At 39.4% G+C, this 24,209-nt stretch overlaps 1 protein-coding gene across 1 annotated transcript in view; it reads right to left on the bottom strand.

Annotated features, from left to right (window-relative positions):
* The window catches only part of tmc6b (transmembrane channel-like 6b), a 40,450-nt gene extending 17,698 nt beyond the window's left edge, over positions 1-22,752 (bottom strand). The window contains exons 1-8 of the mRNA XM_056468757.1: positions 22,664-22,752; positions 15,779-15,868; positions 14,576-14,697; positions 14,330-14,473; positions 7,293-7,454; positions 5,262-5,370; positions 4,876-4,960; positions 2,176-2,445 (exon numbers count right to left, since the gene is read on the bottom strand). Of these exons, the coding sequence (XP_056324732.1) occupies positions 2,176-2,445; positions 4,876-4,960; positions 5,262-5,370; positions 7,293-7,454; positions 14,330-14,473; positions 14,576-14,697; positions 15,779-15,825 (939 nt within the window). The 5' untranslated portion in view covers positions 15,826-15,868; positions 22,664-22,752. The remainder of the gene's footprint in view (positions 1-2,175; positions 2,446-4,875; positions 4,961-5,261; positions 5,371-7,292; positions 7,455-14,329; positions 14,474-14,575; positions 14,698-15,778; positions 15,869-22,663) is intronic.
* Positions 22,753-24,209: the final 1,457 nt, after the last annotated feature.

The raw sequence follows: 24,209 nt of genomic DNA, 5'->3' as shown, positions 1-24,209 counted from the left end.
GGCGACCCCTGATTAATAAAGGGACTAAGGCGAAAAGAAAATGAATGAATGAATGAATGAATGAATGAGTAGGCTATTATTATTGTTATTTCTCAAACATATGGTAAAACAGCAATAATAATATAATGTGTTAGCTCTACTGCTACATTTTGAATAGACTTTAAACGGTGGACTTGAGCAGACTTTAAATATGTCCTGGTTATTAATGCGCAGTAAAATGAGGACATCAGAATTTAACTATTCATAATTCTGATGTTGAATTATTATGTTTGAGACATGTGCTTGTCATTTGTTATTGACAACATCATTAGAACATTATATTCTACTGGTCAATTGCATTATATTCAGCATTATTTAGGCTACAGTAGTTATACTGACACTGTTAAACATTTATTCTCATGCACAACATGCCCTCTCTGTGGTAACAGCTCATGGTCAGCTCATGTCACGTGTGATTTTGCGGCCGCGAATACATCATGACATCAAGACAGAAATGACATTTCTGGGTGAATTATCCCTTATAAATACAGTGTGTGACTCTTTCAACACCATTTCAACACCACTGGTGTCCACGTTGCTGAGTAATGTCTGTAAAACGATGTGAAGACTTGTGCGGCCGAACTCTTCTCTCCTGAACTTGACAATATGATTGGCAGAATCGTAGAAATGCTGGATGAAGACCGCCTAGGGGGTTGAATTGAGATCGCAATCTTTTTTCGATTAATTGTAAAGCTCTAGTGCAGGGCTATTCAAATGGTGGCCCGCGGGCCACATGCGGCCCAGAATCAACCTCCGAGCGGCCCAGCCCGTGGTTCCGCCCATAGATAATAAATTAATATGCTTTATTAATGAATTGTTATGTAATATAATTTAATATATTATATTCATATAAATATGAAGTATTTATTATGTCTATGGACCCACAAAAAACGCAAATACCTACGTAAATTACGTAGCCTGCAACATGCAAACATTGCAGAGCATGCCCGATTGGAAGAGGTGTGCCTGAGCACGGTTCACTTGGGCTCAGGCACGGTACACTTGTAGAGCCCGAAACTGAAGACGAGACGTGACTTTTAAGGGCCTGTTTCATATGAATTTATTAATCATTCTTACTGTTTAATGATAGCAAACTGTCGTAGATTATTAAAGACGCAGACCCCTCACTGCACCACAGCTGCACCTTTAGCAAACCTCCTAATTCCGGCAGTATGAGGATTTTATGATTGTTTATGAGCGTCAGAAGTGGCTGATCTGTTCACTGAAATATCTGACTGCGTGTTACTGCATCCTAAACCACTAAAATGATATTACGGTATATAGAAATCATGACTGTGCTGAGCGAGAGCGCTTCTTAAACTGAACAGCGCATCATCGATGACGTAAGCGTGCCCAGGCCCGAATGCAGCGTGAGTGCGAGCCGTCGGGGGAGACGGGAGGGGGGACAAGCGTGCTTCAGCCCAGTTCAAGGCAACTGTACATCGTGTAAGTACGCCCTCAGATTCTGTTAATTCAGCTCTTTTTGTATGCACCTTTTGCTCTGCAAATTGACCAAAGTTCAAAGAGAAACCTTGAATAAACCTCATGTTTTTCAATACATTTGTTTGTGTGGTTTTAAAATTTGTCCATATGAGCTGCTTTGCTGCTAAAATGACTGGCCCAGCTAACCTTCTTGGTTTGACAATCTGACCCAACTAAATATGTAATTGAATAGCCCTGCTGAGGTGTAGTGTGTGAGTGTGTGTGTGTGTGTGTGTGTGTGTGTGTGTGTGCAAGAATGTGTAATTTTTCTGTGAGTGAGTGTGTGTATGTGTGTGTCTGAGCATCAGTGTGATGTGTGTGAGTGTGTATGAGTGTCAGTGTGGGTGTTTGTTTCAGAGTGTATGTGTGTTATTTTTCTGTGAGTGTGTGTGTGTATATGTGTGTGTCTGAGCATCAGTGTAATGTTTGTGAGTGTGTATGAGTGTCAGTGTGGGTGTTTGTTTCAGAGTGTATGTGTGTTATTTTTCTGTGAGTGTGTGTGCATATGTGACAGCATCAGTTTGACTGACTGTGTGTGAGCATCAGTGTTAGTGTGTGTGTGTGAATGTGTAATTTTTCTCTGTGTGTGTGAGTATGCATGAGCATCAGTGTAAATGTGAGTGTGTATATATGTGTGTGTGTGTGTGCACTCACAGCCCCAGTGAGGACCTCGAGCCCCCATGAGCTCCTGCTGGTGCTGTTGGTGTGTGTGTCCTGCGATGGAGGAAGCACGGCCTGCGGGACGGCCAGAAACAGCGCGGTGAACAGGAAGAGGAAGATGTTGAAGAACAGCAGCGTGCGCAGGAACAGGAAGTAGGAGAGCACACCCGTCCCGAAGCGGCCAGACACACACTTGAGAGCTGTCTGCCACAACTGCAGAGACGAGACCAGCGACAGCCAGCTGTACCAGCCGTGACGCACTGCCTGCACACACACACGTTTGTTTTTGTGAAAAGTGTACATTACATAGGTTTCCATTCATTTTATACTGTTCAAACTGTATATTGTATTGCCCTCACCACACCCTACCCCTAACAAGATCAACATTGACACGCTTTACACCTCACTAAAGACACACACACAAACTCCCTCTTTCTCTCTCTCTCTCCCTCTCACACACGCTCTAATATATTTTGTGCGAGCGTTTTTAATTAACATACAAATGTTTGTGAATGTTTCTCAATTCTATAATAATTGCTCTTTCCCTGTTTTCTACAAAACCAAACCAGAAAATCAAGTGTGTGTGTGTGTGAGACGTCATTAACAATATTTATAAGTATTACTATAGTTTGTAAAAGTCAAAAAACAACTCATTAAGGTGCACGAATATAAATGAGTCTGTAATTTCAGTGCTCAACAACAAACTTTTTGGTGCGTTACTGCCACCTCTTGTTCTGGGGTGTGTTTCTGAAAATCATTGTTAGCCAACTAAGGTCGCACGTTCTGTCATTACAAACATAGTTCATTGATTTGGTGTTTCCCAAATCCATCGTTCCAACAAACGTTCACAAACTACGATGCAAACTTGTATGCTTGCAACTACACCTCTGGAGCTGTAGTTAGAAACATAGTTCCTGGCTGTGTTCTATTCCCAGTTATCCCCCTATGCCCTATTCGTTTAGAACATTCTAACATTTAAACATGGAATGATTAATAAAGCATTAAGGTCATCTCTCTTAGGTGTGATTTACTTTCAGAGTATTTTGACAGTTCAGTTTTAGCGATTCTTATGTTTACAATTGTGCTCCCTTCATAGCTGCGGATTAATCTGCGGAAATCTCCAGATTAAACTGCGGAAAACTGCGGAAATCTGCGGATTAATCTGTGGAAATCTGCAGAAAACTGAGGAAAAGTGTGGAAATCTGCGGATTATTCTGCGGAAAACTGGGGAAATGTGTGGAAATCTGGGGATTAATCTGCGGAAAACTGGGGAAATCTGCAGATTAATCTGTGGAAAACTGCAGAAATCTGCGGATTAATTTGCGGAAATCTGCGGAAATCTTCAGATTAATCTGCAGAAAACTGCGGAAATCTGCGGATTGATCTGCGGAAAAATGCGGAAATCTGCGGGAAACTGCAGAAAAATTTGTGGAAAACTGTGGAAATCTGCGGAAATCTGCAGATTATCTGCGGAAAACTGTGGAAATCTGCGGAAATCTGCGGATTATCTGCGGAAAACTGTGGAAATCTGCGGAAATCTGCAGATTATCTGCGGAAAACTGTGGAAATCTGCAGATTAATCTGCGGAAATCTGTGCGCGCAGATTACGTGTTGGCCTACCCATAACTCTGTGGTTAGCTGTTCGGGAAAATATAAACAGATGTTTTAATATTATGTGAACGTTTACTTTCTTTGTGAATTGAATTTTCGTGTTTTTACTGCAAATGGCACATCCATAACACTGGAACTGCTCTTATTAATTACAGTAAATAACTGATAACTGATCAACTCTGCCTCATACGTTTCATTGGCAGTTTTATTGATCACTAAGATAGGGCTGACTTGGGTTTATGTTGCTTTGATTTAAAAATGAAAACTGCAAAAATAGTTTAGATTTAGCTAAGCTGCATTTCCCAAGTAGCTTTTAGCTTAGCTTGCTACATTCCCAGGGTGTATCTTTTAGTGTAGTTAAGCTACATTTTAGGTAGAGCAGCTAATAGCTTAGCTTACTACATTTTTCAAGTAGCTTGCCCAACACCCCTGGGTGTCTGTTGAAAAACTGCACAAGGTGTGTGTGTTATAACAGAGATCTGATTTCCTGTTTCTGATTTCCTGTTCAGCTTCAGCCTCTTCCTGCTGACGCTTCACTGAAGTCTAAAGCAAATGAATATGCCCTGACTCCAAGTGATTCATTAGAGTGAATCACACTGATGACTCACTGAGTCATTTTAGTGATACAGTCAATCTAAAGCACAGACAGAGACAAACACATATGTACAGTGTGTGTGTGAGAGTGTGTGAGTGTGCATGTGTGTGTTTGTGAGAAAGAGTGTGTGAGAGAATGTGTATGATTGTGTTTGTTTGAGAGTGCGAGAGAGTGTGAGTGATTGAGCGTGTGTGTAAGTTTGCGTGGGAGTGAGTGTGTGTCTGTGTGTGATTGAGTTTGTGTGAGTGTGCGAGAAAAAGAATGTGTGTGAGGCATAGAGAAAGAGCGTGTGTGTGTATGAGTGAGTGATCGAGCGTGTGTGTAAGTGTGCGTGAGAGTGAGTGTCTGTCTGTGTGTGTGAGTGCGTGAGTGTGTGTGTGTGTGTGAGAGAAAGTGAGTAAGCGTGTGTGTGTGTGTGTGTGTGTGTGTGTGTGTGTGTTTGTGTGTGAAAGAGAGTGAGTAAGCAAGTGTGTGCGTTCTGGACTCACGATGATGATGTAGTATTTGAGCTGACTGCAGCAGGGAATCTGATTCTCAGACAGAGAGTGCTCGCCTTTATTCAGCACCAACATCCTGAAACACACACACACACACACACACACACACACACACACACGCACGCACAAAGTGAATAAAACATTTAATTAAAACAAAAGCACAGCAAAAGTTAGCATTTTTGTCTCACCAAGAGAAGTGTAACAACATCACTGCTGCTCAGCGCCCATTACCTCAAAACATGTATATAAATGAGAGGGAACTTATATATGTGTGTGTGTGTGTGTGTGTGTGTGTGTGTGTGAGAGAGAGTATATGTATACACACATCTACACATTTGTGTGTATGCATGTAAGAATTTGCTTGAGTGTGTGTTTACCGGAGCTCTTTCTTCTCTGCCAGACTCAGTGGCATGGCTCTCAGCATCCGCACTCGATCACTCACAGACAGATTCTGCAGATTATTCACCAAGCGCTCCCTCTTATTCTCTACACACACACACACACACACACACACTTGATTATTTTTGTTTGGAGAGATTAATACTGATTAAAACACACTGTCCGAATAACCACAAAGACTGCATTAAGGGTGCTTTCACATTTGGATTGATTTCCTGGACCGTACCAAAGTTCAATTGTCCCCCTTCTTGCCACCTTCTTGGCTGGTTTGTGTTCACTAAATCTGAGCCGTTTCTCCTTCTGAACCCCTGTCCGCTTGCGTCATCAAGCCACTGTTTTGTGTACGGCTGTTGGTAGGTGACAGCCACAAAAGTCAAGGCGCCAGAATGAAAAGACGTCCGCACATCACGGTCATTCTGCTTTAACTGAATCTTTTGGTTCTGTTACCAAATCAACATACAGACAGAAGCTACGTTTCCATCCACCAATTTTTATGTGCATTTTGGATCTGCGCATAAAAAAAACAGTTGATGGAAACACCAAGATGGGCATCCATTTTGAAAATGCGCATAAAAAAATGTATGCACATAACAGTAGGATAAACGTTTTATTCGATCAGAAAAGATGTGTATAAACTACGATGGAAACATTTTTACAGAACAAATTCCTGTATGTGTATTAAAAAGGTTTCCTATTAGAGATCATGTGATGATGAAAATGTGTGTGAATGGACAAATCAGCAGGCTGAGCACACTGTAGAACATCTGAACTGTTGATTTGGTCATTATAAAACGGCGTAACCGTTTCAGTATTGGTGTTATTATATTATTAATGACCTCCAGAGCTGTCAAGATCGTCTGTGCTCCGCCTTTCACGCCTTCAAACGCCACCATGCGTTCACTGCGTGTCAGGATTGCTTTTTGAGGAGAGTCATTTATTAAATAAAGAAAAGATTCGCACAGCTTCTCCTACCGCAGTAAATTCTGTTTTTACTGTTGATATTTGGCGTCAGTTAATCAGGAAGTGATGATTTTGTCCTCTTTGACTGGTTGGATGGAAACGCTGCTTTATTCACATGTCTTTTATGCGATAATCCAGTTTTACACATAAATTCATTCACATTTTTGGATGGAAACACAGCTACTGACTTGCGTCTATCTGACGCAAAAATATTAAAAAACGTCCAGAACACAACGCGATGTCTGCAGAAACTGTTTGTGGAGGAGGAAAGCAGACATTAGCCCCTTTCACACATTGATTCGCCATATGTCCTGATGTATTAAGTGAAAATTAATTCTTTTTTTTTTCATTTTCATTTTGCAGCAAAAATTGCACATATGCATTGGAAAATGCTAACTGAAATACAGAAATACATTGCCATTTAACATATTGCATTGTCATTTCGCATATTACATTTGGAAATGAATTATGCTACTCATATGCTTTCATATTAGCCTTCCTGTGAAATCATAATTATTTAGAAAAAATATTTCCCAGGTGTTCCTTAACCGAGAGAAGATTTCTTATTAAATATTATTAAACATAATAGTTTTAATAATGAATTTCTTTAATCTTTACCATGATGACAGCACATAATATTAGACTAGATACTCTTCAAGACACTAGTATTCAGCTTAAAGTGACATTTAAAGGCTTCACTAGGGTAATTAGGGTAAAGTTAGGGTAATTAGGCAAGTCATTGTATAACAGTGGTTTATTCTGGAGACAATCCAAAACTAATATTGCTGAAGGGGCTAATAATATTGAGCTTAAAACTATTAAAAACTGCTTTTATTCTAGCTGAAATAAAACAAATAAGACTTTCTCCAGAAGAACAAATATCAGAAGAAATACTGTGAGAAATTACTGAATCTGAGAAACATCATTTGGGAAATATCTGAAGACTCAAAATATGGTGAATGGTTGTGACATCCGCTGTAAGTCAATGAACAGTGAATCTGCAGAGTGTTCAGGTAATTATTGACTCTCCTGGAGTTTCAGAGTCTCACCTTCCTCCTGGAAGCCGGCTCCGTCTATCTCCACGCCGTGCCCTCGTATGCTGGGCCGTGCGGAGCGAGGGAAGTGCTGGATGGATGGTCGGCTCTGCCTGCGTCTGCGCAGCTGCATGGTGCGGTTATAATACTGAGAGATGATCGCGCCTCGACTGCGCCCTGTTCAACACATTCAGAAACAGAACACTTTTAATAACGCGCTTATAATCACACATTTATTTTATGTCTGCTATGCTGACAGCACATAGTATTTGACTAGATATTCTTCAAGACACTAGTATTAAGCTTAAAAGACTCCTCTTTGACCCCTTTTACAAGATGTAAGATCAGTCTTTGGTGTCTCCAGAATGTGTGTGTACAGTTTCAGCTCTAAATACCCATCAGATCATCTATTATACTCTGCTGAATAATATTGGTGTCAGAAGACAGAAATGTATGACAACACTTCAGATGACTGATCTAGAGCCTACAGCTAATCAATCTGGCAGATTCTGGAGTGCTTTACAGCTCTAAAGAACATTATAAATGATGAATGATTTTAAATAAATCAAACATTTATATAGATGGTATATGAGTAAATAATTTCACTCACCTGGGAAATGGAGGCCATGTGAATGGTTTGTGAGCACAATTAAGTGCACACAGCATGCTATATCATCTGATAATTGTAGGAAATAACTCCAAAAGGCAGCTGACTGTGTAAAGCCACATAAAACAACACAAAAATACGATGAATACGCCGAGATCAGTGGCTAATCAGCCGGAATCAGCTGAGGTGAAGTGACGGCGACCAGCGAGACCTAGCTGTCACTCAAGTGGCCACGCCCTTAATTATGCAGACTTAATATAAGCTAACATGAAGGAAACGGATGAGTTATAAGAAAATTCACCCTCACAGTTGTCATGAAGGATAATATTAGTATTATGACGCAAAATTGTTCTTTGTACGACCAGGCTGTAAACAGCTTTTTTCTGTCGTAAAGTCTGCCATTTTAACAGTGGGCTCAATAGAAATCTGCTCTGTTATGGAGGCAGGACTAGCGGGATTACCCTGAATTGCAGTTTCAGTTACTTCCATATTTGCTTCACGAGGGAGAGCGGGAGGGTGACACTTGGTTGGACGTTGTTTTGATTGAACTACACAGCAGCTTTACACACTAAGGTGGATCACTGAATGAAACTGCCCTCGGATTATTTAAGGTCATTTTTAAAGTGTTATTTTTCTTATGTCAGCGTCAGAATCACAATCGCTTCACAGCAAGAAGGTCACTGGTTCGAGTCCCAGTTGGGTCAGTTGGTGTTTCTGTGTTTCTGATGTGCTATAGGGGAACTGATGAACTAAATTGGCCACAGTGTATGTGAGTGTGTGGGTGTTTCCCAGTGTTGGGTTGCTGCTGGAAGGGCATCCGCTGTGTAAAACATGTGCTGGATAAGTTGGCGGTTCATTCCACTGTGGTGACCCCATTAATAAAGGGATAAAGCCGAAAAGAAAATGAATGAATGGATGATACATTCTTATTAGAAATTGCAGTGATTATTGTGTAGGCTGCACAAATTTAGCACTAAAATTAGCCCTGGTGCTAATGTTATCGTAAATCAGTGGTTCTCCAACTGTGGCATGCGTACCCCTAGTGGTATGTGGGCTTGCTTCTAGTGGTATGCCGAGAAATAATGAAAGAAATGAACACACTTTTAACCCTTTGACATGAACGATTACACTGGTGTGATCAGCACCGGCTGTTCCCTAAAGCGTACGATCACATCGGTGTGCTCAGAATGTTTACTTTAGTTCATTCTGTTATCAGAAGCTAAAATTCAACCTGCTTTGGCTCAGAGCCAGAGAAAGAGGCGCACAGCCACAGCGCTTGCGGAGCAGATACACGCTTTTGCAGACCAGTGCTGTTGTGTTGGCATTTCAGTTACGGCAAACTTAAGAATCTCCCCATGCTGCATCATTGGTAAAATAACTATCACTAATGTGTTAAACGTGTGCTCGGAGTTGTGTAAAATAATGTGTGTTTTAATATTTAAAGTTATTTGTTTTGTAAAGCAGCGTGGCTTTCCGTTAGTTTGTTACCTCAGATTAGGGCTAATTCATCTGGATGTGATTCAAATGTTGTGTGACACAGAACTCAAGCAACTTTGCCTTGATTGAAGCTTGGAGCTAGAATATAGTCTAATTAAAGATTAGAGTGCAGTTAACACAAACTCCATGCTCCACTTAAGATCAGATCGCAAATCACGGAAATTCTGCACATATGAATGGATAAATCAGGTATGAATTGGTTAAGCAGTGTATTTCTACATATAATCCCTCACTTTTCAGACACATGCACTGTAAATCAGTGCTTCTCAAACTGGGGGTCGCAGAATAATTTCAAGGGGTCGCGACCCCTGTGGAGGTCGCAGAATAATTTCAAGGGGTTGCGAGAGTGATTTTAAATTGTGTAATTTTGTGTGATTATAATACATATTTTTCAGTATTACAAGTGAAAGCTAATATTTTCAGATTTTTTTAAAGATATTACTGACTAGTATTTAAAAAAAAGTGAATAGAACATCATAACTGTGCAGCGAATAACTCGCTAGTTATCGATACAGCACGCATCTGGATGTGGAAACTGGAACCGTCTACTTTGACTAAGCATAAGAGCAAGACCCCCGCCGACAAAAGTAGGTAACGTCAGAAATATCTAGGAAGTATTTAGGACACATTCAGGCAGAATGCATCTTTGCACTTGAAACATAGACTGTAAAGACTTGAAAACGACTTGAAGACACTGCTCTAGAACTAAACGCGAATGGATTGGTTAAATTCAGCTGTCAATCACTCAGTCAACGCCTTCTGCCTTCAGATGACAGGAGATACAACCGTGAAAATGTAACTCGCTGAAGATGAGAAAATGAAAACAACACGGACAGATTCTGTCTTAGAAACACCTAAAGCTACAAATAATGGCATATCTGATCATGTGCTGATTGTTAATCCACCATCTACACTTTTCCAAGAGTGGATAAAAGACTTGCAGTGGCTTCAAGTCCGCTATGATAATAACTAAAGCATTCACTGTAAAGTCTGTGGGACGGTGTTTTCAGGTCACTGTTTACCACCTCTACACATTTTAAGCACGAGAGGTTCTGTTTAATCCTTCATTTAATCGCCAGATGCAGATGATCTCAGCCATGCAAGTGGCAGCTACTGTTTTTTTTATTAATTTTTTTTATGACTTTTTTAGCAAATTACAGTAAAAAAAAAAAAGATGACAAAACAAAAATATATTTCTAATTAAAAGTATTAATAATATCAACTTAAGCACACACAATGAGAAAAAAAAAACACATATCAACAAATAGAAAGGTAAATAATAATAATAATGTGGCTTAACAAAAACTACAATTGTATAATCTGAAGCACACAATACACTCTCTTTTGCACTTAGGAAAGAAAGAAAATCAATTTGGTGGAACAAAGTCTAATTTTTTCCAACTTTACAAAGAAGAGGACATCGCGGATCCACTGTGTTGGGGTTAGAGGTTTCTGATCCTTCCACCCAAGCAATATTAGTCGTTTGGCCAGGAGCACAATAAAAGCTATGCAATCAGGTTGTATTTTTGGAAGGTTATCTGACGTAGACAAAATTCCAAAAATGGCAATCAGTGGGCAAGGGGAGATAGATATACCCAAAAAAACAGATATAGTTTTAAAAATAGTGTGCCAAAAGCAATTAAGCTTTATACAAGACCATAACATATGTGCATGCGTGGCTAGGGTGGAATTACAGCGATTACAGGCCGGATCTATGTGCTGAAAGTGCTTTGAGAGCTTTAGGTTTGTCCAGTGTACACGATGCACAATTTTGCACTGCAGAAATCCATGTCTTGCACAGACAGAGGACTTGTGAATTCTGTATAAGACTGATTCCCAATCCTCATCTGAAATTGTGATTCCCAGATCGTCTTCCCACACAGATTTTATTTGGGGATGGGATATATCAGTTGGTGCCATAATTTTATAGTAGAGCAATGATATAACCCCTTTCCAAATTGTGGGCTTCTCCAGTAAATTATCAAATGAGGAGCAAGGAGGCGATCCCGGAAAATAAGGGAACATTTTACGCACAAAATCACGAATTTGGAGATAATGGAAAAAGTTGTTATTTGGAATATTAAACTTTTCGCAAAGCTGCTGAAATGAAGAGAAAATTCCCTCATGGTATAAGTAATTTATTTCCTTAACACCTCTAGTATGCCAGGACGCAAATGATTTATCAATTATTGATGGACTAAAAACCGGATTAGAATGAATGGGAGATTTTGGAAATATGGTTTGCCAACCAAAATTATGTCTAATTTGTTTCCAAATTTTAAGTGTGGATCTTACCAGCAAATTTTTGGTAAATTTGTCATAAGGGAAGGAAAGAGGAGCATAAAAACTAAGGCTGCTAGGAAAGAGGGCAATCATGATGTTAAAGCATCAGCCCCAGGATCTTCGTAAAGCCAGTGAAGTATAGGACGAATATTTGAAGCCCAGTAGCAACATCTAAAACTAGGTAAAGACATTCCACCTATAGATTTATGATGTTGCAAAAGACTTTTACGCATTCTAGCAGGTTTACCATTCCATATAAATGAAGTGAGAGCACTGTCCAGCCTACGAAAAAAGGAATTGGGGATAAACAGTGAAATACATTGAAATAAATAGATGAACTTAGGTAAGTGGCAGCTACTGTATATGTAAAAGTTAACAACACGTAACTTACACCATCGACTAAGATTAAACTAATTTTGCAGCTCGTGAAAAGACTGGTATTGCTATTAAAATGACGTATGCAAATACGAAGGTAACTTATATGTCAAAAGCATCTGTGCAATCTCAGACAGCACCCGTGAGAACAGCACAGTTGACGTATCATTAACAGATTCATTCATGTCGAGCAGTGTGTGCAGGGCCGGTGAGCGCTCTGTGTATCTTTTGGTCACTCAATTATGTTATAAAAATGTATTGTCTTGTGATAACGGGATTTCGTTGAGACATATTTTCCTCACTCATGCATATATATGTTTTGTTTGTAGTTTTGATTAGTGTTGATTTCAAATGCAATAAATCTGTTTATAAAACTTGTCGTACCGGTGCTTATAATTGGTGGGAGCCACTAAATCTTGGCTGGTGCGCCTACATTTTCAAAGTTAGGAGCACCAGTGCTACCAAGCAAAAATGTTAATTTTGAGCCCTGTAATGTATAGTAAATATAGTTAAAAAAGTGTAAACAGCTTAATAGAAGTTATTTTTATTGTTTGTATATGCTTTGGGTAGTAGGGGTGTCGCGAGTTTTTGACGATCTTACATAGGGGGTCGCTGGCTTAAACGTTTGAGAGCCACTGCTGTATAGGACGTGCAGTAAGCAGATCTCATTTCTAATTTAAATATGTAATTCCAAATCCTTTATTTTAAAAAGCAAGTTAATGTTTAGATTTCAAAGATATGCAAATATGTCATGTGTGCATATATTTTAAAATTGATTAGAAATGGTTTATATATAAACATGATGACATTTAGCCTATATTTATGAGGTCAAGCAACACTTCCAGGTTGTGATGAATAGGTTACTGTTTGCTAATACATTTAAGTACAGCAGTTTTCTGTTTACTTTAAGAACAGTTGCCTGCTAGTTTTAATTAACTTTTGAAAGCACATAAAGGTTGACTGTTTATTTAGTTTGGGTTTTTTACCTACAAGAACAGTGCAGTGTCAATGTTCAAACTATTTATAATGATTAAAGTGGCTGACAGTAGTAAATATTCTTAATAATAGGAATTAATCTGCCTCGTCATTATGGTGGCATTTGGACAGACAATGTTTTTCTGAGGTGGTAGCCTATTTGATGACAAAAACTTTTGAGAACCACTGGCGTAAGTGAGATTTATTTATAAACTAATTTCGAGAGGATCACATGCGGCTGGTCCTGAATTATCCAATTCATAATTCACCAATCAGACGATCCCTAAGCCACTATAAATACCCTCAGTTCCATATCACAGCCATCTTCCTTTTGAAGAATCCCCCCTCCCACCCCTACTCCTCCTCCTTTCCTATGGGTGGCACGGTGGCCCAATGGTTAGCACTGTTGCCTCACAGCAAGATCATCACTGGTTCTAGTCCTTACCAAGCCAGCAGACGTTTCTGTGTGGAGTTTACACGTTCTCCCCGTGCTCACATGGGTTTTTGCAACTTAAGTTAATTGGCTAATCCAAATCTGCACCATAGACGTGCTCCTAGTAAGTAGTTATCCTTTAAAAGCGATCACTATCTGTTCATTAGCTACTACAGCAGGGGAGTTCTCCAGATCTACCTGAGCTCAAACTCCCCTCTCGCCTTGCAAATGGGAGGGAGCCCCGGGCTCGAGGATTTGATGAGCTCAGGGCTCTCTCCCGGGGCAGCATGTCAAACAAGCTTTATAATCAATCATCAGCTCAGTGTGAACTCTTGAAATGTTACAATATTAAAGAAATGAACAGTGTTGACTGCATTTGTTTTGGTCATTGGTGATGTTGCGTTGTTTTTGCAGCGTGTTATGAGCTGTAAAACAGCATGTGGATATATTTCCTGCTAATAAATCGCACATTGTGGCGTACTGCAAAACATTTGGATCTTGTGTTTTCTTGATGACGTCACCAGCAACTAGTCGTTTAACCCCTAATTTGTGGTAGAGTTTATTCTGAAACCATCAGTCATACACAAATGCCGTTACAAAGCTTGAAGTTGAAGTTATTCTTCAATGCGGAAGTGCGCTCGTTTTTAGGATTGTTTTAGAACTTCTAATTCAGTTGTCTATGCAAATGCAAATACTGTTCTGTCTTTGCGAATCCTGTTCTGTGGACACGTTTATATGCATTACTATGGAGACACGTTAATATGCGCATATCAATCAATTCAGTGGGAGGGGAAATACATTATATATATTAAAAAATTATTAGACACTCTTGTCTTTTATATAAACATCTCTGATATTACGTAAAACCACACACATACTGACCGATGGTGCGGCTGGGCATGGAGGACAGCACTTTGAGTGTGTCAGATGACCAGCGCTCTCCAATCAGATTATCCGTCTGCTGCGGCGCATCACTCAGACTCTCTGACCAATGACGAGCCGGACCGTCCAGATACACCACATCATCTGAGAAACACACACACACACATTAACCTCAGAAACAGAACACATTAATAAGCTCTTCTGTGATTGGCTGTTGTTGTGCAAGTAGGCGGTTCTGGATCTGACCTCTGCTCTCGTCCTCCAGGTCAAGCGGGATCATCTCGATCCCATCATCATGAAGATCATAACACTGTTCCTCGATCAGCTGACAGAACGAGTCGTGAACCCCATCTTCATCAGCCGGACTCCTGCCCATACACACACAGGCAATTTTAGCTCTATAGAATTTAGTTCATAAAATATTCACACTATACATAAAAAAACACAAACACATACACACACACACACACACACACACAAATATATATATACACATATGTAAAATAGACAAACACACATATATACAAACACGGAAGCATACACACATATACTGTACAAACACACATACACACACACACGCACAAATACACAAAGACACACAGGAAAAAATAAACAAACAAACAAACAAACATATACATATATGCACACACACACACACACACACACACACAAGCAAAAATAAACAAACAAATAAACAAACACACACATATCGACATGGACAAACACATGTGAAACACAAACACACACATAAACAAACAAACACAAACAAATACACACACACTTAAAGCTCAGACAGAAAAATACACACATACACACATGGACAAACACAAACTCCCACACACAAATACACATATAAATACACAAAGACAAAAAATAGACACACAAATAAACAAACAAACGCGCACACAAACACACATAAAATACAGGTAAAAACACACACAGAAAAATATACACACACACACGTGGACAAACACATGTAAAACACAAACTCACACACAAACACACAGACACACACCGCAAAAAAGACAAACACACACACACACACACACACACACACACGTAAAACGCAGACATAAACTCCCACACACGCACAAACACATGTAAAACACAGACAAAAACACACACTTAAAGCTCAAACACATAGACAAATACACACACACACACACAAACTCTCACACACACATGCACAAATAAACACACAGAAAAAATAGACAAACACACACACAAACAAACACGTAAAAACACAGACACAAACACTCACACAGAAAAAAAATGGACAAACACACACACACACACACACACACACAATAAGTACTGCTGATGACGCAGTAAAACAGTGTAAAGTGACTCGGTGGGCAGATCACTCACACAAAACACACACACAAAGACAGAAAAATTTTTACACACACACACACACACACCGCAGTAAAACAGTGTAAAGAGACTCACTCCACATCGGTGTGCAGATCAGAGCCGAAGCTGACCCTGCCGGCCATCACTCCTGCAGCTCACGGACACACACACCTGATGCTCATCCTGCTGCTCAACACACACGCACACAGACACACAGGAATGCCAGAGATTTGAGTCTTATCATGTTCAAACCTGTCAGAGATTCGACACACACTCTGAGGGTGATCTGAGGGTGTGGCAGTCTTTATCAGCACAATAAAGTTACTGTAGTGATACCATGGTGAACAACTCAGTGTGTTTACAGATTTAAAAACTGTGAAAAATGATGCAAAACACAAACAAAGACACAAAAACATTGGTTAAAATAAAAGTGTTAAAGATAAAACACAGGATGAGTGTAATAAAAAGTACTTCTTTTATATCTGTATAGAATTGTTTACCCGAATTTCACTTAAAAACACTTCATTTTCCACAATATGCCCACTAATGCATCGTTTCCGCTACATTCATTCGTCCATGGCGGGGCGCCACACCAAAATTCATCCCGCCACGGCTACATTACAGCTTCTCATTCAAAACATTCAGCCGTTTTTTAAATAGCGGGTTATAATCGCACCAAAAACGTATTAAAAGGTGAGTGAATTATAACAGCGTGAACCTTTCTGTAACTGTAGTAGTGCTGTGCGTTCTTTGTTTAACTCTTTAAGGTGACGTACTGACTGACTGACTGACAGGTGCGTGATGCGTGAGGCCAGTAAACACGACGTAGCTTTCAGTTATGACAAACAGAGTTTCCATAATTATATTTTATTTATAGATAAAGATCTGTGGTTCTGCATACAATGACTTGATCTTGCTGGAGTTTATAGCCGTTTCACTTTACTTCAGGACGCATTAATGCCGCTCTGTAGGTCTATTGGAGACATTCACAAATATTCCTAGCAAATCTAATAAATGTTGGAGACACTCAGTACATAAACACACTAAATCACATTCAGCAGCGTTTATTTGAGGGCGCACAAGAAGATCTGCACTTGAGCAGCGTATATTTGAGGGCGTGAAAGAAGTTTTGTGCTCGAGATGAGGAAATCGGCACGCAAGCAAAGAGATTCTCATGCTCATGAATGCGATATCAAGTAATACTGCGCTCATGACATTTGTCATTGAAATAACACCACATGTAGTTGGTAGATCTGTGTAAAAAAGGCCTGCCACCACAGCTGGAAAAAGTCCTAGAGGAAACACTGTATTACGTCTCAGAGTTTGAGTATAGTTGACTTTTATTGTCCAAAAGTCAGACATCTTGTTAAATATTTTATCCCATGATTTGGCATTGTAGTTTTATTAAAGTTATTTGAATTTACTTTATATGTGTATAAATGTAGTCACTTCAGGTTTCACCTGAACACAACAAATGTGATGTTTTGTCTTCAAAACTTTTATTAAGCTCATTATTTAACAACAGTACAATCCGGGTCGGACTGGGACTCTTTTTCAGCCCTGGAGTTTCAAGCCTTAGACCGGTCCACCTCAGTTCACAGATGACTATATTAAAATCACGACATTTCCAATTCAGTTTCTAATGACAATATCATGTCTTTTTCAAAAAAACAGCTGCTTTAGTACTTCAAAAGTTTTGCATAAATATGAGAGGATTAAAGGGGAGCTAAATCTCCAACACTATTCTTTAAAACATCACTATGTCCTTTTCTGCAATATCTGAATATATATTCGGTGCAAAATTCTATATAGAATTAAAGATTAAAGACCTATCTGTTCAGTAAAGCAAACACTCAGTGCATCACTTAGCGGTATGATACATGAACGTGCTCCACACAGGTTTCTGCATCTCGTTTATATACACTATGAACATCAGCTATACTAATTATTCTCTTTTTTCTCTATTTCCACTTGGGGATACTCTTCCTGAGGCCCTCAGACTACGCAGGGCCACTGAAGCAATCCAAGGCCTGTGAAGAGATGATCCCAAGGTTTCCATAATCCTGGACCAGGCCGTATCCTGAGCAGCTGCTGTGGTGGTCATGGAGGATTGGAGAGCATGAGACTGATTCCTGTGACGCTCCAGAGACAGATGAGTCTTCACTGAGGTCCAGCTTCCAGCCTTCGGCACTTGGACTGCAGCTCTGCACAAGACGTATGACCAGTGGAGATATAGTTGTGCCCAACCGAGTCTGGTTTCTTAATTCTTCACTTTCGCCAATTGGTGTTTTTTCCTTGCCACTGTCGCCACTGGCTTGCATGGTTCAGGATCTGTAGAGCTGCGCATCGTTGGATTTGCTCTTCAATATTTGGACTCTCAGTAGTGATTATTAAACCACACTGAACTGAGCTCAACTGAACTGAACTTAAACACTACAAACTGAACTACACTGTTCCTATTTACTGTGATCTATGTGAAGCTGCTTTGACACAATCTACATTGTAAAAGCGCTGTACAAATAAAGGGGAATTGAATTGAATATCCAGTCTTGTAATGGTGGTCACACAAAAAATAAAATCTATGGTCAAATAAATACATAAATGAAAAAAAGTGCGACTGCTGAGAGTGCAAGCAGCTAGGGACACCGGCCCTCGCGGCCAAAAAACGGACCGGCCCAACGGGAATTCTCCTGGTCCTCCCGATTAGCCAATCTGGGCCTGAGCACAACACTTACAATGACAGAATCATTAGATTAAACTAGAGGAAAATGAGCTGCTGTTCCTTTAAAGGTACACACACACACATACAAACAAATACACAGACACACACATAAGCATGCACACATACACACATCAACATAAACACAAAAAATATAAGTGCACACACACTTAAATACAAAATACACAGACAGACACACAAACATAAACACACACATAAGCACAACTACACACAAACAAATACATATAAGCATGTCCACACACACACAAACACAATACACAGACACACACAAGCACACACACACACACACACTAACATAAACGCACAGCCTGACAGACACACACATAAGCATGTCCACACACACAAACAAACACACACACACACACACACACACACACACACACACACACTGAATAAATGATGCGAACAGATCAAACACCACTGATCAATCTGAACAGACAGAGAACAATAAAAACTGTTCTAAAGAAGTGTGTGTGTGTGTGTGTGTGTGTGTGTGCGCGAGTGTGTGTGTGTGTGTGTGATGAGGTACAGGGGAAACCTAATGGAAACACTGAGCTGATGAAGAAAACAAGAAGCAGTGTGTGTGTGTGTGTGTGTGTGTGTGTGTGTGTTCCTGGCACTGACATCATTACATCAGTCTGTGGTCAAAAGACATTTCAAAATCGTTCCATAGAAGATCTCAAAAGATCTTAGACATACACACATGGACACAGAGACTCTTTAACATACACACACACACACACACAGACTCTTTAACATACACACACACTGACTGTTACACAGTCTATCCCTTCCTCCCTCTCTCTCTCTCTCTCTCTCTCTCTCTCTCTCTCTCTCTCTCACACACACACACACACACACCCTGACTCTTACACATTCTATATCTCTCACGCACATTGTCTCTCTCTCTCACACACACACACACACACACACACACACACACACACACACACACACACACACACACACACACACACACATCATCTCTAACACAATAACCTTATTCTGTGAAACTGTCTCCACCCATTGTTGTTCCCCTCTATCACTGAACTGCATGTTTAATCCACAGTCTGAACTGAAGCAGCAACACTGTGACGGCGGATAAACTCTGCAACATCCATTTGCACATGCATCATGGGTAATGTAGGTTTCTGCATGAAGTCTGCTATTAAATGAGGTGTTTTTCAGCATGTCTTTAAAGGGCTCATGAACTGAGAGAGCTCAATTCCCTTTCTCCTCTGATACATGGCAGCTCAGAGTGTTATCAAGACATCCTGTGAGTTTCAGAACTCAACACTCTTGAGTTTCCTCTACAATCAGCTTATACTGAAGCAGACCCGATTAAACAACAGCTTCTGGAATATTCACCTCGATGATGTAATAGAGTGGATAAGCCCCGCCTCCACAGAAAAAATAAATAAATAAATCAACGCCCACTTGTACTGCAGACTGTTTAGCTCCGGTAATATTCAAAACTGTGAGCCAATCACAGCAGTGGGCGTTTACTTCTGAGTACAGTACTACAATAGGCCACGCCCCTTTAAACCGAGCATTCAGATGAGGCTTAAAAACAGCAGATTTCTTCAACATTATAACTCTGAAGCTGACCCTCTGATCCTTATTGTGGCGTTTTGGTGACTGTTGCTTTAAATGCAAATGAGATTGTGCTCTTTTTTAGAAGAGGGCGGAGCTACAGACGGCTCATCAGATCTGCATGTTGTCAGTGTGAGTGTGTGCTTCATGCTTGTGTCAGTCTATGGAGACTCCTGTCGCTGTTCATTTGTGCTTCTCACTCAGGGCTGCAGTTTATGCTAATGAGGGAGAGATGGGCACTAGTGGGCGGGGCTTGATGACACGTACAAATGGAGAATGTCAATCAAAGTGTTTCATTTATCAAGTGTGATTATAACAAATACAATTAATTAGTGTTCACCATTAGAAGCTGGAGATATTCACACACTGCTGACACACAACTGGGGTTAAACCCTTCATTAAAGTGATTTCTGCATAATACGTGCCCTTTAATATAATAAGTAGACCTCAGAGTAAAGTACTAAATAAACAACAGACACTCATGAGCTTTAAATGAGCTTTAAATAAGCTTCAGTTATTTATAAAAATCATTTTAGACTACTTTTGCTTCTAATAAGGCAGTGAACGATTGAAATATACAGCCTGAATGCAATATAAATGAAAGCATCTGCCAAATGCATTAATGCACAACAGCTGTTAAACTGCACTCAGTGTCTGAGAGTGGACTGTATTGCGAGCGCTCATACGGCTCTCTAGGGGACGAATATGTGATTGAAACAAGTCCAGGGGAGGGAGATTTATATAAGACACGGTCATTGTGTGAGAACAGCAAATAGACGAGCCTGAAACAGATCAGATTACTCGAGCACATCTGGAACTGGAGGAAAAAGTAGAGTATAGGGTCACATTACACCGAAACTGCTCTCCAAATGAAGGAAATAATGAGCACGCTGAAAAAAAACGCTGAGCTGTTTGTCTTGTTTCTAGACCAAAATGTCTTAGAATTCGTAAATTAAGAGTAATTCTCTACACAAGCAAAACATATTGTGTTGTTTCCAGAAATAATGAGTCAAAATTAAGTGAGTTTTAATTAAAAAAAGCAAAATAACCTGCCAATAGGGGGAAAAAAATAATCTAGTTTTTCCTTTTGGCATATGATTATTTCACTTGCCCTAATTGCAGAATATTTTGCTTGTTTTAATGTAAAACTCACTTAATTTTGACTCATTATTTCTTGAAACAAGACTATATATTTTCCTTGTCTAGAAATTGTTTATTAATTTAGAAATTTTTATATATTTGGACTAGAAAGCAGACAAAAAAATAAGGTAAAGGGGTAAAACAGCAGCAGCAGAAAAGCTTCATTCACCTGAACACAAAGACTGAATCAATGCCACAATGGGTTTTGTTTGGTGTGTAGCGCATGACGAATGACACACAATATCTGCCAGAAATCATTCAAACTAAAACACAAGCATCCTTTCAGATCCCACATTAACTGTATTCTGATCTCATTCCCACAAATGCCCGCATTCATATCTGCAAGGAAAAAACGAGACTTTCATCTGTTTAAATGCTTCCTGCCTCCTCCTCCTCGTTTGTGCGTCAATTATCCACTATGAAATCCCCAAATACTTTGATATTAAACAATATCATCTGCATTAAAATACATTTTCAGACAGGATATGATGTAGGTAAAATTAAAATAACGATCTACTGTATTATAAAAATCAGATTCTAGTTCAATTTTAACACAAACTTATGAAGTATGTGGTAAATAAACCTGAATTTTGACTTTTGGGCTATTTTAAATAGCTGAGCTCCCTACACTGACAGCTTGTCTGTGCATCAACAAATACCAAATATACTTTGGATGTTACACAGTGTATATCATATTAAAACTCCAGATTTTAGGTGTTTGAGTTAATAAAATACAAGTAAACTATACTATGGTAGTAGTACTATGACTTTATTTGTAGTAGTGGTATTACTCCTAAAGAAAAAAATATTGGGTTGTTATTTAAACTCATATAAATAAAGGTAATTTCTCAATGTACACTTAACTTGGTGGTTGATACACAACCTAGTGAGCTCCTTAAGTAGAGAACATACATCATTCTCCCCCCAAAAAACTCCTGACACCGATAAAATTGAATATTTACACACTACTCAATTATTTTGATCGATTAAAAACAAACAGAAGTAGTTTTGCAATGCTATTGTTGTTTGTTCTGGTTGTGTACGAGGACAACATGTTCACAAAAGGACAATACTACTCGATTCTCATTCAAACTGACTGACATTGTAAAACCTGCAACAAATAATATTTTAAACTTGACCTTTGTGTTTTAAACTGAGTTTAGTTTACAAATAATACGATGTTTTTGAGATATACAATGGCACGATAGCTATATCATGATATACACAACATAAACAATCTATGAACGTCGAGCTGATTCGGTATGACATATAGTCACGTAACACTGATCATGAGGGAAAAAACACGTTTGTTTCTGAAATATTATTATTATGCTACTGTTGTTTTTACACCTGCCAAAATGACTCGCTGAAGTTCATGATAGACTCAAACACTCATGTTCTCACACTCAAATAAACTTTCTATTGTCAGTTTCCATCGAGTGTATGATTCAAACTCAATCAACGCCGTTTTAATCACTCGTATCTGAAGTAAATAAGCTGTAACTCACCACAGCTCGAGTCAGATCGCCGAATACACACTTCACAAACTTCTAATGAGCGTCGAACCGACTGAACTGCAGATAGAATCACGAATCGGTTCAGCCGGTGCAACATTTGAACTCCCACTAATACTGCGCTCATTGAGAATCGGTTCAACTGAATTATTGGAAAGATCGGACTCGAACGAATTCGCTTGGACTGAGTCACTTTCGTTTCCGTAGGGGGGGAGAAATGATTTATGTAACACAAAAAACACTCTGTGATGTTTTATATACACATAAAGCAAGGAATTAGTATGTGGGTAGACTGATCATTACGTTAAATAAATAACACAAAGATATATGAATAACCGCAATCACTTAAAATGGTACGAGCCGACTTATTGTTGAGTTGACCGAACTCATACTCAGAGAAAAGTTCCCACGCAAATCAAACACGCGGTTTTAACTCAGCATGGTGTTTATTCAATCTCTGATTATGGACAGTGGAGGTATAATGAATAAGATGAAATATAAGCAGAGATCAGTCAGTGTTTGTGGAGTTCAGTTCAGAGGATGTGATGCTCCTGCGGTCTCTGAATCACTCATCTCTGCTTCTTAGTCTCTGACAGTATCTGTGTCTTCAGACCTCACTGAAGGAAAAGTCAGTCTTGACTGACACACTGAGGATGTGCGTCTGCAAACAGCACTGGGCTTCTCTCTGGTGGTTTGAGAATGATTTGTTTCATGAGGTTCTTTGGTGCTGACGTCATGCTTTTCCATTAACAGCTGCCTGACTGTAAACACCAACCACAACACAGCACAACAAAGCATCATGCAACACTTCAGCACTCACCACTGAGATTATTAATTTAGCTGCATAAGGAGTCTGTGGGGTTCCCATAATAGAGGATAATAATGAAATATACAACATTACACATCCCCAAGGTTTAAGATTCGATTCCCAGAGAATGCATTGAAGTGAAATGAATTTATGCCTTTAGTGTAATGTCATTTGCTTTAGATCAGGGGTGACAAACAGCCCAGCTGGGTTAATTTCCAAGTCAATGCAAACACCCTGTAGCTTTAAAATGTGCCTGAATGACTGGATTAGCTGGATCGGGAGTGTTTATTAGGATTGCTCATAAACTCTGCAGAGCTGTGGCCTCCAGGAGTCTGAAACATCAGTTTTGGATAAAAGCTTCTTCTAATTGCATCATGCATGAACTTTACACGAAACATTTGCATATTTCCCACCCACATTAGCATATTCACTGCCTATCTGAACATAAAACATTAGTATATTCCCTGCCCATTTGAACCTGAAACATTAGCATATCCTTCACCCACTTAAACACAAAAAATTAGCATATTATCTACTCACTTAAACATGAAACATAAGCATATTCCCGCCCACTTGAACATAATTTTTTTTAATTAGCATATTCCCCGCCCACTTGAACATGAAAGATAAGCATATTCCCGCCCACTTGAACATAATTTTTTTAATTGGGAATATTCCCACCTACTCGAACATGAAAATTTAAAATATTAGCATATTCTATGCCTAACTCAA

This window comes from Danio aesculapii, chromosome 11, assembly GCF_903798145.1.
Source record: "Danio aesculapii chromosome 11, fDanAes4.1, whole genome shotgun sequence".
In the NCBI taxonomy this organism is placed as follows: domain Eukaryota; kingdom Metazoa; phylum Chordata; class Actinopteri; order Cypriniformes; family Danionidae; genus Danio; species Danio aesculapii.
This window is presented reverse-complemented; position numbering and strand designations above follow the sequence as displayed.